This window comes from Asterias amurensis, chromosome 10 (genome assembly GCF_032118995.1).
Source record: "Asterias amurensis chromosome 10, ASM3211899v1".
NCBI classification, from domain to species: domain Eukaryota; kingdom Metazoa; phylum Echinodermata; class Asteroidea; order Forcipulatida; family Asteriidae; genus Asterias; species Asterias amurensis.
In genome coordinates, this window is record NC_092657.1 from 13980188 (window position 1) to 13999259 (window position 19072).

At 38.3% G+C, this 19072-nt stretch overlaps 1 protein-coding gene and 1 long non-coding RNA gene across 2 annotated transcripts in view; one reads left to right on the plus strand and one right to left on the minus strand.

Annotated features, from left to right (window-relative positions):
- LOC139943390 (uncharacterized) overlaps positions 1 to 7356 on the plus strand; it is a 58678-nt gene extending 51322 nt beyond the window's left edge. The window contains exons 2-3 of the mRNA XM_071940202.1: positions 808 to 902; positions 5103 to 7356. Of these exons, the coding sequence (XP_071796303.1) occupies positions 5113 to 7356 (2244 nt within the window). The 5' untranslated portion in view covers positions 808 to 902; positions 5103 to 5112. The remainder of the gene's footprint in view (positions 1 to 807; positions 903 to 5102) is intronic.
- The window catches only part of LOC139942967 (uncharacterized), a 521441-nt gene that overhangs the window by 500776 nt on the left and 1593 nt on the right, over positions 1 to 19072 (minus strand). The window contains exon 2 of the long non-coding RNA XR_011786718.1: positions 18792 to 18852. This is a non-coding gene — a long non-coding RNA (uncharacterized lncRNA). The remainder of the gene's footprint in view (positions 1 to 18791; positions 18853 to 19072) is intronic.

Below are 19072 nucleotides of genomic sequence, written 5' to 3' on the forward strand. Positions count from 1 at the left end.
CACCAATAAGGCTTCATATGTTACCCATATCCATAGCTTGAAGTTTACTCTTAAAAATACTAATAGTTGGTGCGTCGCGAATATCCTGCGGTAGTTTGTTCCATTCTGCAAAGGATCTTGGGAGGTAGGAGAATTTGTAACAGTCTTTGTTTGCAGAAGGCTTGATGAAGGCAGTTGCAGCCTGTTGTCTAGTTCCAACCCTTCCCGTGTGCGATTTGGTCTGGTATGAATCAGTGTCTATGGCAATAAGCTTGTGAACGGAGTTTTAAAGGAGTGACAAGCGTTGGATGGCCCGCCGGTGTTCAAGTTGTTCCCAGTCGAGTTGTGATATCAGGTTGCTGACGCTATCTTTTCTATTGTTATTGTTATTCCAACTGATTTTTGTAGGTGTTTTGGTGAGGATCCCATATTGATGAGCAGTACTCTAGGCGTGGTCTTACCAGTGTCTTGTAGGCTCTTTCTTTGACCTTGGGCGAACAGCTGTAGAGATTTCTGCGCAATAGACCGAGAATACGATTTGCTTTTAAGGTAGCTTTCTGGATGTGATTGGCCCAGCTTAATTTGTTGTTTAATTCTACCCCTAGATATGTGTGGTTGATGATTTTGTCTAGTGTTGAGTCTCTCAAATTGTATGATGCGTCGATTTTGTTTTAATTGTGGGTGATTTGCATGGCGTAGCACTTGGAAATGTTGAAATTCATCTGTCATTTTTGTTCCCATACACGTTTATAAAGTTGATTATTTGGAAGTACGGTTTGGTAAAGAAGTGCACTGTTTTGAACATTATCAATGTTGTTTCTCGTACAGAATTCGTCGTTGTTGCCGCCAGTTATCCACTTTTGTAAAGTTCAGCAGAGATTCAACTGTGCAAAATTAGCATTGGTAGACACACTTAACAACAGGTAAGAGTTTACTTTCCCTTGGTCTAATGGTATGATCAATATCGCAATGAACTGCACACGCTCTTTTGACAAAACGCATTATGACTAGTTATACGCAGGCTATTTTGGGTGTGGCTGTTGTATGCGCCGTAGCACCTTGTAAACCCTTATAAGGTGCTACATAATTGGGTCTCTGAATTCATCACCTCAATAACCTAACTTTCTGAAAGTTTGTATAACTCAGCGCCTTGAGTACCTTGTTAGGTAGATACGTGCGCTAAAGACTATTAAAGAGATATCTTATTATTTCATTTTTGGCTATTGAAACACAACTCTTTAATGTTGTTGAGGATTACATGGTTGTAGGAAACCAAAGGTCACAGGTTAAAGATTCTTACACACTGCAAAAACTCGGGTGTTAAAATTTACGTCTGGGTTGTTGTCACTTATACACACCAAAGAGAGAAACAAGACTAACATCACATGGTGATAAACTAACACCAAATGTAGTTGTTTGGGTAGAATTTAATGTTATTTTAACACCCTATATGGTGTACATTTTGGTTCCCTCTTCGATGTCTATATTATGAGAACACCTACGGTGTCAACCTGTTTAACACCCCAATTCTTGCAGTGTATAGCAGTTACCGGGTTGGTATGCGCCAAAGCCGACAGGGCCAGTGGGACGATTCTTTGAGTCAATATCCCGAAATCAAACTCAGGCATAAAGTTTCATAAAAGCTTGTCAGTTTGACCCGGTGTGGCGGTTTCAGTCTTCCGCCGTGTTCAGTTTTCCGGGTGACGTAGTCGGTCATAGCTGCACGTCGTTCGAACGGTTTTAGCTTTCCGGCGTGTTCGGTTTTCCGGGTGACCTCTCAGATACCGCCGCGAGTACCCTGGCGAGTAATGTAGTTCTCTCAGCAGTGACCCCACATTGTTTATATTACGATTATTTTCTGTGTAGTCACTTAATCTCTTGTCCTATCTTTACATGTATTCATAGGAACAACTTAAGGCAGGTCACACTCTGCTTGCATAAAAAAACAACTCATACGATCCACGCGTTTGCCACTACCGGAGGGTAACGGATAACTCAATACGGCACTAAAAATTTACTACTTTCGCTTGCTGTGCGCAGGCATCGCATGACGTAATGCTACCGTATTTGGTCATTCGGAAAACTGAACACAGCGGAAAGTTGAAACCGCCACACCGGAAAACAAGCCACACTGATTTGGGTCTGTTTAGAGTGTGGACGTAAAATCGTGTAGTTGCATGTTGGTTTAGTTGGTATTATAACGTAATAGGGTCTGTAAACGTTTAGTAAAGCCTGTGAAAGTTATTTACTTTGCAGTTTTATTTGGTAACAAGTACAGCACTTAGGATAGTGAAATGCATTATTAATACTTTTCTTGAAGTCGAAGTACCATGGTTCTGGAAACAAAAATAAAGCTTTTTATCTTTTGATAATCAGTATCGTTCCTGACAGTAAGGTTTCTTAGATTGTGTAACCCAACTGAATAATGCTCTTTATGCGTGGACAACCACTACATTTGTTAAAACAATCTCACATAAGTTTCCTCCATATAGCTATATATGTTGACTAGAGCGTTAATTTGCTCTGCGTTTTGAAGCTACCTTGGGCGCAGACATGTTTGAGATGGTGCGTGACTATGTAACGATTTTAATTTTAAGAGAACACACATTGCCGCGATTTTTTTACATGGCGGCGTGTGCGCTTTACGTGCGCGTTGCCCATTCGCATCATAGATATGGAATTAAATAACTAGATCGGCTGCGCGTACATACGCGCCATTACCTGTGTAGAAAATAAAATTGTTCGCCATGGACGCGGTAAAAATTTTACGTTCGAAAGGCGACGCGCAAAAATGAACACGAGAGATAGGCCTTTGACGCGCTAAATGTCACGTGCTGACGGCAAAAAGTCACGTGCTGACGGCAACGCACAGAAAATGTACACGGGAGATAGGCAATGGCAGCCCCCATGCCAGAACCCGCGTATGTACGCGCGGCCGATCTAGTTATTCTATTCTATATCTATGATTCGCATACGACGTCCCTGCGCTGCCTAATTATTGATTGTGCTAAATGACATACTAAAAAATATATTAAATTACAAACCAACGATTGGCACACTTAAACAAGCCCTACCAATGCTTTACATTTATGTTTTTAAAGGCAATGAACACTATTGGTAATTGCTCAAAATAATTATTAGCATAAAACCTTACTTGGTAACGAGTAATGAGGAGAGGTTGGTAGTATAAAACCAGTGTATTTATTATGGCATACAAAGGACAGCAATTCTTGTCATGTGAATGGGAAAAGTCCATTGTTTTTTACTGAGTGCTGAGTAATTTAACTCGTTCAGAGCTTTGCATTGTTATAGTTTTGACACGAAGGTACAACGTGGTCAGGTGGCTGATTAACATTTGTGATCCAAGCAAGTCAGTCCAATTTGAAGCACACTGTGCATTCACCATGAAGTTTGTTGGACAGATGGTCAATAAATGATGGCGCTGTCCAATTCAGTGACATTTTGAGACTGTTGACTTGATACCATAGGTTTGCCAAACAACAATTTTTGCAAGGTGTATGGGCGGGGCCCATGTCAGTGTAAGAATATCTCCATCAGTTGGGTTGACCGTAGATTGTGTGGTGGGTGGATATATTTGGGGTAACCGAGGAAGCCGTTCTGACGGTTGCGTCATTGGTTTGTGCGGGTTGGGGTGAGACCGCGGGGATATTTTTTTTTTCAGATCCCCTTTATAATTATAGCAATAACATATGTTCGTGCCTCAATTTCGTGCACTCTTCATTTGCGGTGTGGGTGATTCAGATTGAATCTATAGGTCTCCAATCTCAAGAGAGAAAGAAAGGTTATGGGTTGTGTTTGCCGTTAGGTTCAGGGTGAAGGTTGTGAATTTGTGGGAGTGATTTCCTGATCATTGGTGAATTGTTCCTCTAGTAGAGAAACTAGGATGTCAAGCGTGTCATCGGGATCGTCAATAAATCCTGAATTATGTGACGTATGATTGAGCTGTTGGGAAGTTGAGTCGGTTGGACTCTGGTTTAATTTGGCTCTGATCAATTTTTCTCGTATGTTTTGGTCTTTTCTGTATGCAATGAAGGGGGGATCCGAAAAGATTCCCGAGAGTATTTCGTTGCGTTGTATCATAGACCAGTATTTTTTTATTGCTTGGTTTAGATCACCATGGGTGATGTGTGGGTTGTGTTTTTGTTGATTTGGTTGTTGATGAATCAGGTTTGACCGTTCATTGTGTGATACTTTCCCAGTGATTGTGGCGATTTCCGAAGCTTTGTAACCTCTTGTGGTTAATTTTTTGGAAAAATTGTTGACTTTGAGTAAGAAATCATCTTTGTTGTTTGTGTTTCGAGCATAACGAAGTGTTTCTCCGTATACGAATGCTTTGAACACATGTGGGGGTGTGATGATGTTTTGTGTAGGTATTGGTAGGTTTCAGTGGGTTTGGTATAGACCTTTGTGTCTAAAATACCAGTTTCATTGAATCTCGTACCTTTGAAGATTGTTGAGTCAAGATAGTTGATGGAAGTATCGGATGCCTCGAATGTAAATTTGAGGGTTGGGTGTATTTGATTCATAGTATGAATAAGGCTCTTGAAGTTTTCAAGAGTGCTATCGTAGAGGACAAGTATGTCATCTCTATAGCGCCACCAAGTGAGGATGTGGTCAGCTTTTTCAAGGATTTGTTTTTCCAGATCGTGTAGTGTGATATCACAAATTTATGGGCTGACAGTTGAGCCCATGGCACACCCGATTTTGTGTAGGTAGTAATTGTTACCGAATTGAAAGCAGTTTCTTCCTATGATCAGTTCCAAGAGTCTACGGATATAGTTGAAGGGTGGTTTTTTGATTAAGTACGGGGTTTGGTTTCGGTTTAGGGCATTACATACGCTATCGATTGCCTCTGTTTGGCGAACGTTTGTATACATGGAAACAACATCAACGCTTGTTATCAAAACTTGTGGCGGGAAGAAAGTTATTCCGTCTAGTTCGCGCAATATGTCCGCTGTGTCGCGGACGTAGGTTGGTTGCGCTGTCACTTTTGGGAGAAGGAAGTAGTCCACAAATTCTGAGATTTTGGCAGTTGGGCTAGAACAACCGCTAAAATCGCTGATTGTATGAACTATTGAAAATTACATTCGTTTTACTTTCAGTCTCACCAAGATGGCCGAAGCTGCACTTCACACTGAGACCACTTGCAAGATTAGACATGTACACATCGAATGCCCAATCTGCTTGACTCGGTTCATCGATCCGAAAATCCTGGACTGCCAGCACAGCTTCTGCTTAAAATGTCTTCAGGAACTTGTAAACAAACAAGATCCAAAGACGGATTGTATCACTTGCCCGGTGTGTAGAGAGGAAACGTCTATCCCAGATAAGGGACCATCGGCTCTTCTCAACTGCTTTCTCTTGAGCTCGCTTATTGATGACGTCATCAATCCGGATGGTCCCGGAGGGGACATTAGGCCTAACCCTCTTGTGTCGATTTGCGAAGGATGCGACGAAGGTCTTGATGCCGTCTCACGGTGTGTTGACTGTGAAGCTAATTTTTGCAAGACTTGTTTGGAATACCACGCCAAAATAAAATTGAACAGGCATCATCGAGTCGTTAATGCAGCCGGGTCGTCAAATGAGGGATCCAGAAACCAGAAAAAAACTTGCTCTCCAAAATGCCGGAAACACACTGACCAGGAACTGTGCTTTTATTGCGACACGTGTGACTTGCTTGTTTGTCTGAAATGTGTGGCATTAGAAAACAGAACGCAAAACCACAAACTCACTGAAATCAAAGACTCCATTCGATCTTATCGTCAAGCTGTTGAAGAGGCGTTGATGAAGTTTGATGAATGTCGCAAGCAGTTCCAAGAAGTGGACGACTCTATCAAACACTCACAGCATAGATTACAGATCATGGTCGACCGGGCTCTTCGAGATATTGTGGCTAAGGAGGAAGAGGAAGTTGCCAAAATCAGAAAAGCATCTCGCCTCCTTCAAGACAGAATAACTCAAATCGGTCAAGAAAGAGGTGGAGAATTTGGCAGCATACAGATCAGCAATAGCGATAAGATTAGTCGTGCAGAGCAGATCGTTGCTTCAGTCAACGACTTGATGCAACATGCTGATGACTTTGAGCTACTGGACCTCAAGCCAAAGGTTATGCACAACTTGACATTCAACAATGAGCTCAAGTTTCAAACAGTGCAGCATAGCAAGTCATTCATCGGGTTCAAAGATCATGATGCCGTCACTGATGCGGATATCGGTGAAATACTACTGGAAGAGAAGTGGGAGGTGAAGACAGAGTTTGGTAAAGAAGGGGAAGGTGAGGGGGAGTTCAAGTTTGCATGGGACGTTGCTTGTTTAAGCAACGATGACATCGTCGTTACTGATTTGAAACGGCAAATATTAACCACATTTACATCGAATGGTAGTTACAAATCTCAAGGTGTGCAAAGTAGAACAGAAGATGGACAACTAGAAGACCCTGGCTGTGTTGCGGTGACCTCTGATGACCTGCTTCTGGTTACAGACGGAGAGGATGTAAAGGTTTATGATAGAGAACTACGATACATTCGCAAGTTCAGACCCTCACAGAATCAAGTCGAGGGGCAGTCAGAGAGTATGCTTTTTGGTATTGCTGTTGACAAGAAAGATCGTATTGCAGTGTATGACTTTGGGAGAAAGGTAATATCTCTTCATAACAAGGATGGATCCACCATTTCCACAATACATCATGATGATATTGGCGCCAGCTTTATATCTGTTAACAGCAAGGAGCGACTGATCTTTACAAGCCACGATGAGATGAAACTAGTTTGTCTGGATTTCATGGGAAACGAGGTGTTCAATATCAGCACCTTCATTGACGGCAAACCTGTAAAGCCTACTGGTGTGTGTTGTGATGATGCTGGGGATATATATGCGTGTTACTTATGCGGTGATGGTGATGGTGATGGTGATGGTGATGGTGATGGTGATGGTGATGGTGATGGTGATGGTGATGGTGATGGTGATGGTAATGGTGATGGTGATGGTGATGGTGATGGTGATGGTGGTGGTGGTGGTGGTGGTGGTGGTGGTGGTGGTGGTGGTGATGGTGATGGTGATGGTGATGGTGATGGTGGTGGTGGTGGTGGTGGTGATGGTGATGGTGATGGTGATGGTGATGGTGATGGTGATGGTGATGGTGATGGTGATGGTGATGGTGATGGTGATGGCGATGGCGATGGCGATGGCGATGGTGATGGTGATGGCTTTTTTGAGATACATCATTACGATGCATCAGGTGAGCACATCGGCTGTGTAGCTCGTGGCTTGCACGGTCCTCTAGGCATGACGTTTACTCCGACCGGTGACCTCATCGTGGCTGCTCTGCACTCGGTAAAGATATTGCATCGAGTGTGAGTGTCGATGACGTCATGGTCGTAAAATGTACAATAATATTGATGACAATGTAAATTTGCAACTTTTAAAGTTGAAAGACACTGGACACTATTATTTGACGTATCTCAACATTATGCATAGAATAACAAACCTGTAAAAAATGAGCTCAATTGGTTGTTGAAGTTGCAATATAACTATGAAAGAAAAAAAACCACCTTGTCACACGAAGTTGTGTGCTTTTAGATGCTTGATTTCGAGACCTTTAAACTCTAAATCTGAGGTCTCGAAGTGAAATTCGTGGAAATTTACTTCTTTCTCGAAAAGTACTCCACTTCAGAGGGAGCCGTTTCTCACAATGTGTTATACTACCAACCTCTCACCATTACTCGGTACCAAGTAAGATTTTATGCAAATAATTTGTTTGAGTAATTACAAATAAATAGTGTCCACTGCCTTTAAATGAAGTTTGGAGCTGTAATATTACGGATATATTTTTGATTGTCGATTAATGTAAATGAAGCTATCCTTTTTTGTTTAACCTCAACCGAATGTATACCATCATTGTGTTGTTAGCAGATAAGTTGTTGTTTTAATCCTCTATACAATTATTAAACTTTAATTAACTTGTGTCATTTAAAGCTTTTGTAAAGAAGAGTTAAGAATGCGGCTCACGAACAAGTTACCAGGAAACAAGTCTTAAAATACGCATGTTACATCGTGATTTGGCTTGGCGCGGTATAGTCTGGTATGGTAAGTTTTTTTGCTACTTTAAATGGTTAATAATAACCTTGAAAAATTACCTTGCTTCATGAGTTACTGCTTTTCAACTCACCATTACCCTTTTAGTATTTTAAGGCTGAACATTAAGGTAACCTTTTTATCTGATCATTATTCAGATAAGAACGGCCGATGTCGTTCTATAAAATATTAATACGAGTTTGCGTACAGTTTTAATTTCAGAGGTGCCAACTAAACCATCGAGAGCTCTCGGGTGCCACCGTGAGACCTAATTAAAATACTTAACCGGCACATTTTTAGCTTCAATTTGTAACACACGTTGACAATATCAAACACTTGTAAACTGCATTTCCAATGTACTAATTGGAGTAATTTGAGAGGTGTTGATTCTAACATTGTTTAACCAGATAGTTCAAGTTACTGTTCATGGTTAAGTGCTGTTGGCCGAATGTGGTATTTGTCTTGTTTCCGCCGTCAAATTTGTATTATTCTGTATGTAAAAGAAAATTTACATAATTCAAAAGCTTCTGTATTTATTCGCTAAAGTTCTGTTTACCCTTAATAAATACAAATGCATTAATACAAGTTATTTGAACTAAAAATATAAACTCTAACCCAGAGGGTGGGTGGGTCTAGGCGCTGCCGAAGCTTAAAACGTTGTCGAAATATTTTGAATGTTCTTGTGCTCAGCTAAGAAATTCCAAAAGCAGCTTTATGCAATTTAGTCCAGATCAACAGAGGGCGCTCGCTTTTGCAGTAGCTGGTTTAGAGTCCGTAATTGCATGCACAGCCAGATATGCCTACCAGTTTGGATCATTGAGATAAAGAAAACCTGTGGTATTTGAAACCGTTGGATTGAATTTAATTGTGTATAAATGAAAATGTATACAAAACACTAACCTGTTGATAATTTCATGGCAAAAGATGGTTGTGGTTTTGAGTCATGGCCGATAATCCGGCCCATTGCCACAAGAAAATATGGCTAACAAATACACAAGATATGAGTTAAACTTCAAAAAATCAAACTTCGGGCCATAAATCTTACCAGTAAGTACGCACCAAAAATACTTCAAATTTAAATGTCTCTTAAATGTGTTTAACACTATGAAAGCTACTGTAATCTTCTAAATATTTTTTTTTTAATTAAATTGATTGTCAGAAATATTACCAAACGTAAGTTTTCCCTTGATGTTTTGTTTTCTAAAATAAACGTCAACGTAAAACACTATTTTAGTCAACAACAACTGACCGGTTAAAACGGAATATTGTTTTTAAAAGCAACTTTTTGTAAAGAACAACAATAACTTGATGGTATATTAATTAGAGTACAGCGTTACAAATAGTTAAGAGTTTAAATTAGCCCGATGTCGAATACTTTTGTATGTGTTTTTATAAAATGTCCCGACAACGAAAATGTTTGATTTCGACTGGCAGGGAAGTTATTTGCCCTTTTTCCAAATAAGGATCGTTTTAGTTCGTGACATTTGTCAGTTTTAAACGGTACGTTACTCAATGGAACAAGCGAGCTTTAACTGCGCGTTTTGCGAGCAAACACGTGAACGTAAACGTCAACAAACTTGTGTTGTTTCTAGGTGACGTCATGGCGTCACCACTTAGGACTTATATAGTTGTGAGTCACATTGACTTGCAGTTAGTTAATTTTACTCGCATTCTTTCTTTATTGGGTCAGATTATCACTAGGAATTCAATTTTACACTGTTAATGATAACATAAAAAAAAATTGTTCACACAAACTGTTTTTGTTGTTAAGTTTATATTATAAGCAAAATTTCATTTTAGCTTTTCGATTTGGTGTACGATTTGGTTTGGTATCGCTCTTTAGAAATCAGCAACACCTTGTATATAAATTAGTATATTGTGCTATGTAAAATAAGTCGGTTCATAACTACATAAATTTACGGGAAAACAACAATGTCGAGGCGCATTAAGCGTCAATGAGTGGCGGACACAAGCCCCCCCCCCCCGCACTGATAGTTTCGATTGGGCCACTATTTGGACCAAACTAAACATGAACAATATTATGGACGCCAAATAAGACATTCTTTTCAGACTTTATCACATGATTTTGGCAACCCGAGATAAACTTAATCGCATGAAAATCACAGTTATAGTAGAATGTTAGTTATGTAAGTCCGACACCAAAATGGTCGAACATTGTTTTTAAACTGTTACAAGATGGTTTAACCCTGTTTGTACATATAATTTTCATTTAGAAAACAAACTGGCTGCTGTTTATTTTGTCTAAGCGATTGTATTGAATTTAGTGTATGAATTTGTCATTTGTATCTAAGATAATTTTCAGCATAATGAACAATGTTATAAATTGGAGAACCCGGTGCAATCTAGTCTTCAATGAGGACGAAGTTTTCACGAATAATATTATCAAAATCGACAAAGAAGCCCTCAGATCATGTTTACTAAGGGAGACAAATTCCTGTGTGTCCTCAATGAAGACCAGACTCCAAAATTGACGTTTTTATATAAATCAAAAGTGTTCATCTTTTCAGTTACTGTCCTTTACGTTCGTTTTAAGTTTAACGTTTCCTTGCATAAATTTGCTTTTGATCATATTTTGTTGTCTTGTTGTTTGATTGTAATATCACTTTTGTTCATTGTCTTTAAATTACCCTATTGTATCCTCATTGTACTTAATGTATTGATCTAACAGTATATGTATTAATGTTCCATTGAAGATATTTCCATGTTCTATACACTGGTGATGAATAAACGGAGTCTTAGAACTTTATTCAAAAGAAGAAAAAATAAGAAAATAAAATAATAACGCTAACTGCTGCAATAGGGCGACATCATCAAAAATGCTCTAATAGGGCGATAGTTGTGTATATGAAAACAACAAAATGCTTTATAGACATGTTTTTATGAAATTAATGATTTAATAAATAATTGATTTGGGAAACAACTTTTTGGAGGTCGCCCAATTATTTGTTATACAACTTGTGCTGCAATTGGGCGACACTAATATTTGTCGCCCTGTTATAGCTTTGTTTTATGGCGTACGCGAATATTCAAGAACAATTCGTCACTGGAGGCTGAAGTGGGGTTTCATTTACGTAGAAGGGAAACATGGGTCAAACACCGCTATATCACTATGTTCAAACCTAATGAACATGTAGGTGATTGTTATTAGTTGCTTTGTAAAACGCCACAATAAGGCGACAGTTATTATTTGTCATGTAAGACACCACAATAAGGCGACAGTAATTATTTGTCATGTAAATCACTGAAACCTACATTATGGCATATAGTACTTAACTCAACATGTTGCAAAAGGTTTACATTTCTTGAAACAAAAGAGATCTTGAAGAGATCTAGAAGAGATCTAGAAGATGTCCCTCTTTTAATGGGTCAGTTGTGCACATTGAGAAACTTGTTTTGATGGATTGGTCTAATGAATAATAGGGCGACAGTTAGGTGTCGCCCAATTATTTAATGTCGCCCTATTGTGCCAGAAATATTAATAATAATAACAATATTAATAATAACAATAATACTAATAATAAATATATATAAATATATATACCCGGGTGTGATCCCTGGCTACACGGCAGTTTGCGATTGAATGGCTTCTGACAGTCACCCCCCGAACAAAGTTATTGACAAAATTGGGAGACCACCAACATAGGGCTAGATAGCTCAATTGGTAGAGCGCCGGCACTTTAAACCGGAGGTCGTTGGTTCAAATCCCGCCCTAGTAAATTTGTCTTTGTTCAATCCAAAATCATTTTAAAATGTACCCAGTCAGTTTCCCTTGTGGTTTATTATTTGATATCTGATATAAAAATTCGCATCCCCTTATAGTGACCCCCTGTCTGCCGCTTCCCGGGTGTGATCCCTGGCTACACGGCAGTTTGCGGTTGAATGGCTTCTGACAGGCACCCCCCGAACAAAGATATTGACAAAATTGGGAGACCACCAACGTAGCGCTAGATAGCTCAGTTGGTAGAGCGCCGGCACGTTAAACCGGAGGTCGTTGGTTCAAATCCCGCTTTAGTCAATTTTTCTTTGTTCAATCCAAAATCATTTAAAAATGTACCTAGTCAGTTTCCCTTCTGCAAACTGACCCCATCTTTAGTTGTTTTGCTGCATCCAGCAGCAATACACCTGGTCGACATTGCCGGAAAAATACAATATATTTTTTTTTTCGTAACGTACGAACTCACGACTAGGACTAGAATGACTTGCACGTACGTGTGTTCGATGTTCAAACGAGGCAAAGTCTGCAAAGTCACAAAAGTGGTAGGCGGGGTCATCCTCCATACAACTTTATTATTTTGATTTTATTTTTTACATATGTGAACAGACACGAAGCTGTTCCGTGTTGTTTTGATTGGATTATGTGCTTCACTGCCCAAGGAATCTAGAACTGAAAAAGGTTTCAAAAAAGTTGTGTAGCTCTTGATGTATAAAAGGTCACACTTCACGGTTGACCCGTAAGTAAATGTCAACATGGGCCCACATCTACCAAAGACTAATCTGCAATGCCAAGGAGTATATCGGTTGACGCGGAAGTAGAGGTCAACTTGGGGTCACGGTTTTTCAAAGTTGATATTATGCTTAAAGGCAGTGGACACTATTGGTAATATTCAAAATAATTATTAGCATAAAACCTTACTTGGTAAAGAGTAATGGATATAGGTTGGTAGTATACAACATTGTGAGAAACGGCTCCCCCTGAAGTGGAGTAGTTTTCGAAAGCACACAACTTCGTGTGACAAGGGTGTTTTGTCCTTTCATAGTTATCTCACAATCCGACGACCAATCAAGCTCAAATTTTCACAGGTTTCTTTCGCCCGAAGAATCGATTGATAATACACTTCATACCTCAGTAGACTTTATTGATCAACTAAATTTACAATCTCATTAAAGACCATGCCAAATACCCCCTTCAGCTTTCGCTATTTAAAAGATCATGTATTAATAAGTACCCTACAATTTTCCTAGATTTTTACACTCATCTTGTATTTGAGAAAAAAACGAAATTCGCGGCGAAAAATTACCCCGCAACATCAGGGCTTCCCAAACACGAGCGCCTTTCACCGATGGTGGCAGCAAACATTTTGCCAACAATAGTGACGTAACTGGACGTGTGGATCTGTCTGCCTGTGTAAGCGCCCCCCGCATAGCAACGGTCTGGTTGCGGACTCACACTTAGCACGGCTGGCTGAACTTCTAGTTCCCGTCGTGCGTACCATAGTTGTACTGAACTTTTTAATGCACACATACAATACACTTTGTTATTACGTTTTGCTTTGGTTGTGTGCTAGTGGTTGAAAGTTAGTCGCTCTTTTGTTATTTATTTTAAAGCTTTCTTCCATTATCAATATGCCAATATTTTGTGTTGTTGGTGGCTGCAATAGAAATCAGAGGGATGATTCCGAGTTGGGTTTTTACAGATTTCCCAAAGATAATGTTATCCGCCGTCAATGGGTGAAGTTTGTAGACCTTACAAGATCAGACTTCACACTTTCTAAATATTCAAGGATTTGCAAAGCCCACTTCTTGCACGATGTATTTGATGATACGTGTATCATGAAAAAGAAATTGGGAATACCTGTTCGAATGGTTCTCACACCAACTGCCATTCCTACAGAAAAGAACCCATCTATGGCTGCCGTCGATACTGCTAGTAGTAGTAGTAGTATTCCTGCCAAACGTATTCGACGAAGCAATACATGGGTACGAAAGCGGGTAAGGACTCCTCGTATTACTTTTAAATGTACTGTAGACACATCACGCTAAAACTATGACAACATCATTTACTTTTATCTTTTGACTCAACCGTTTATAATAGAGTAAGATTGACTACAGATCAACCTCCACCCAAGACTTTGCACACTCGTCAGCTAATGATACAATCTCCTTATCTCCTTTTAGTGCTTGGGTTTCTTTTTTGCCATTAATTCTTACACAACACGGAAACAAACCAAAGTGACCTTGCATTGCTCATCATTATTGAGGACTGCATCGCCCATTTCCAAGTAGGTGTCCTTGGAAGGGGTGCCCCGGCTTGATGGTCATTTTCAGTATCATGCTTTCACAGGTCACTGGATAATAATAGTCTTAGGCCACTGTACAGTGCCGGCTTAGTCCTTCGTTTTTTTTTTTATAGTGTCTTTAATTAGTTCCCGACGTTATGCAACGATTGGGGGTGCAGGGTCAATCTATCTAAATCAAAAATTTAAAAGGTAGGCTTACATCCAAAAAATAAACAAATTTGAATTAACGACCCTACATTTTGGTTAAGGGTTATGTTATAAATACGTTCCAGACAAAATAATGAAATGTAAGGGGGGGGGGCTATATATCACCTCCATGATACCATAGACCACAAGAGAACAAACTTCAAATTCGAAACTAAATCACACGTTTCTGTTCCTGTGTAAAGGAATTGGATGAACTTCTTAGCCCCTCGTCAAGTGATGACCTCCCAAGCTGCTCTAATGCAGGGAGCCATTTACCGGTTTCTAAAGTGCCACATCCGGTCCACACTAAAGGACAACTTCAATTATTATAATAATAATTTACGTGTTCGTGATCCGATACAAACAGGTAGATGGAGGAATTCAGGTCGACATTAAAACGGCCGACTCAGATAAAAGCTGTCAAACATCCATTGAACGCAGGGTAGTCAAGAAACGATCCAAGAGTGTGCAAGTTAAGATTCGAAATCCAAGAATTACACTGTAAAAAAAAATGTTGTTAATTTACAGTAGTTTGTTTTGTCAATTGGCATTACGGAGGCTACTTTTGTCTACAGAAGATTCAACTGTGATTTTCCACTGTGCATCAACATCAGAATCTCCTGTGGTGTGTACTGTACCTTTACAGCACAATCCACTGTAATTGATGTTGGCTAAAATGTAGAAGCTCTGTGACACAACAGTAGATTTATTTGAAGGATTTTGTTCATCAACATAGTGTTTTGTACACGAACAACTCTCTGTGACAGAACATACACTGCTTTCTGCGCGTTTACGTTGAATCTCTGTTATGTCACATAGGATGACCAATCTTCTGTGTATACACAATGCTTTGTTTTGCTAACTTGACCACCCTCTCATTAATATAATTCAAACAACAAGAAAATAAAAGACATATCACACACGTTTTATCTCAGTTTCACAAAACATTAACAGTTTTTTCAACTTTAATTGAAATTCACTCAAAATAATGCAACTGTCGTCATAATGTACACAAGGAATAATACTTTAAAAAAAATTTGATAGCAGCATGTTTTTTGTTTACATTATAATTTATTGTTTAAAATGACTTAAAGGAAGGGAAATAACCAATTCAATTTTGGTAGAGTCCCCGTGTGATTGGGGGAAAATTACAAGTCTCTACTCTTGTAAAATGGTGTAAATTGCCATTGTATTCGATAACCATTGCCCCGGAAAGTTATCGAATACAAGGGCCATTTACATCATTTTAAAGTGAGGTTAGAGATTTTTTTCCCCACTGATCACATAAGGACTCTATCTATTGGAAAAGAAGGAGTACATCACAAAAATGAATTGCTCATTTCCCTTCCTCTTTAAATAAGTGAACAACTCTGCATGTTTTAACTATTACACATTACCAACTTCAACCAGTCTCTATTGTCCATAAATATTGCATCAATAACAAAAACACGATTCGTACTACGTTTGTGTTCAATTCATAATGTTAATTGTTTCAAGAGAAACTATTAATTAGGGGTAGGTTCATACACTGGTAATGACCTTGATAACAAATGGTGTAACATTTTCAACCTAAAGACTACTGTTACAAAGATGATCATGGTTGTAAGCATCCTGCGAAATGTTTTGGTCTGAAGTGCCCCTTTATCGAAAATCAATCAAAGTTTGCCAAAATTTTGAACCCCCAAAGGTCGGCTTGAGGCAACTTACATACAGTTTCAAATGATCGGACAATGAAAACACTAGCTCAATATTTCCAACTTCATAAGTATAGGCCTTTTGTCAAAATTTCTGCCAGTGTGCAAATGTATACTGAAGGTGATGTTTTTGAAAATTGTGTTTTTCACATTGTTTAAAATTACTTAAAAGGGAAGATTTGTTCAGTCTTTAATGATTATACAATTTCAATCTGTCTATTATAAGCATTGCAGCAATAATACTGATAAAAACATTAAATACAGTACATACTTGAACTGGTTCCAAGAGAAAATGTTCATGTTAATTTTGCATCGGTGATAAAGAATTATAATTGTGTGTTTTTATCCATACACTGATGTAAATTATAAGCACTGTATACCCAGTACTGAGTATGCAGTGCTGAACACATCAGTGCATGGAGAAAAACACAGATATTAAGCCCAACAGGGTAACAGCGAACATCTGTAAAAAACAAATTCCCCCAGTTAGTGTTTTTTTTTTACATGTTTGTCACACCAAGTAAATTTTATGAAATTTCAAAGCTTATTTTTATTTTATTTATTTATTTATTATTATTATTATTATTATTATTATTATTATTATTATTTTTTTTTTTTTTTGGGGGGGGTCATGAACTGAGACAAACCTATCCTACTTTATTGCTTGTTAATTCAAGAGTGAAACAGTTAAAAACAGTATTGTTATCAAGCTCAAAGCATCAAGCGTTCACTTTAACAAGAAAACTAGCTGAAACACTCAGGAATTTTGTTACATACACCATGTAGTGCTGTTTAAAAAAAAAACATTCAACTTTAGTGCTATCTGAACTGTTTTACTTCTACACCACCCACATTTCTTCAAAGTCTTTCAGCTTGGTACAAAGTTGTACAACTTTGTTATTTGGCCCTCCTTTGGTGTTGGAGGACCTCTTGCTGCCTCTTTCCGGTCTAATCTTGAACAGCAGTATGCACATAAAAAAGATACAAAACTGTACATTATACACATCAATCTAATTATGTATGCCAGTATCCACTTTAAAGTTGATTTGTATGATTATGCTTATTTGTCATACTCGTTGATGGGCATTGTTCTTAACAGATTGTAGTCTTAAAGGAAGTTAACAGTAGTAAATACTCTTGAGGGAAAATGTTTGTTAAAAAATGTTTGTTTTCTTTTTTGACTATTGCTCTTAACCCTGCGCTGCACCATGCCAGTCAAAAGCGTCTATCCCCCCATCGTACAGTCAGCTGCAGTACGGTGTGAAATTGCGTGTAAAACTAATTTGGCTGCTCACAAACTCTTCTAACATGGTACCATTAGACTCAAAAACGTTCACTGAATCCACAGAACAGAACAAAAAAATGCAAACAAAATGTTCATGGGGGGTAAGCACACGCAGAAAAAAAAACAAAAAACTAATTTTTGCAAAAATCCAACTTTTATGCTCCATTACACTATTGCACTGTTTGCTGCAGTACCGTGTAAAATAAGTATTCATTTCGGTTTACACTTGCATGTCTTAAGTCACACAAGTTTGGCAGGTAAACTAACTGGAACAAAAGCGGTTGTATCTTTGTTGGCATTTATGAACAAAATAATTGTGGTTGATTTATTCCAACAGTTTTACTGAATTTATTGGATTGTGCACTGTAGACTTAATCACACAGTTAAAGAGGGTCTTTAATGTCAAATTCAATTTTGTGATATACTTATTTTCCAAAAAATGCCTCCTTGGATGGAAAAGACTCATCAGTTGTTGATAATCCAATGACGTCATGTTTCAAATTGAAGTCACGAATGAACCAAAACAACCCATACAAAAATGAACCCATTTTTCTCTTGAATGATGTCATGTAGGATGTTTTGAACGTTGACAAATTTTGCACTGGAGGGTATCGAATAGAATGGCAATTACACCACTTTAACGTGAGGTTAGAGACTTGTAATTTTTTCACCACTCACATGAGGACTATATCTATTGGAAAATGAGTACGTCACATTAAAGCCGCTCTTTAAGTGCAGTTGAACTGCAGTTGTTTCCACTTGGCCAAAATGAAGAATAATACAAGTGCTTCAAAATAATTACCTTTGCATGAACTCAGGAGTAGCTGCAATATTAGGTGGGTATTGTAGATTGAAAACATAGAACACCACGAACCACATCTGAAGACCCTTGAGAAGATCACTGCAATGGAGTAGTGGATTCCTTTCGATGCAGACTGCACATTTTGCGCTCAGGAAGGGGTTGTCGCCTGCAGCAGAAACAAGCATTTAAACAAAGATCAATTTATTTGCAAATGCAAATAACAAAAGGACCAGTTTAGGTAATAAAATGAGGTATTTTTTTTTACCAAATCTTTATTTACATCTACCCACAGTTAATATTTTTAAGACACACGGGGCAAGTCTAATGAGCATAGGAAATCTGTGGGCTTAAAATGTTGAATCGGTGACATTTTTTGATGACCACAAAATATTGCAGTATTTTTCAGATAATCCAGGGTGTGGGAGTTTCAGTTTTTAAGAAAAATGTTGGCAAGTTCACTTTACAATTTCAAATATGAGCACAAAGCTGTAGACAAAATGTCTTATTGGAAACAATAAACCATCTGATTTAAGATTGATTTTATTAAGTATGGGAAACACCATCGTTCCATCAGTAATACTATACTTAGCCTTGTAAGCATATGCACAAAAATTTGAAGTATGATTGATTTTCAACTCAAATTAAAGTTATTATTAATGGTGAAATTAAATTGGGGAACTAAAATGTCAGTTATTTTCGAAGGTATTTTTTACCTGCATAGGCCAGTACAGGGCTATCCGTGTCACAGTCAAAGTCAGAGCTTCTTGCAGTTTCCTTTATACAGAAAGAAAGAAAACAAATCACAAACATGTATAACATTCAAAATATATAAATACCAGAGGCCATTTAAAACATTGGTAATTACCATGACACTGCTATACTTTGTGTCCCTTTAAGCTGTTGTCAGCATTTCTCATAACAAGAGCATATAAAACGCAATGAATTTTTCACTGGTTATTTCATGATATTGAAAAGTAAGGGTTTAATATTGATG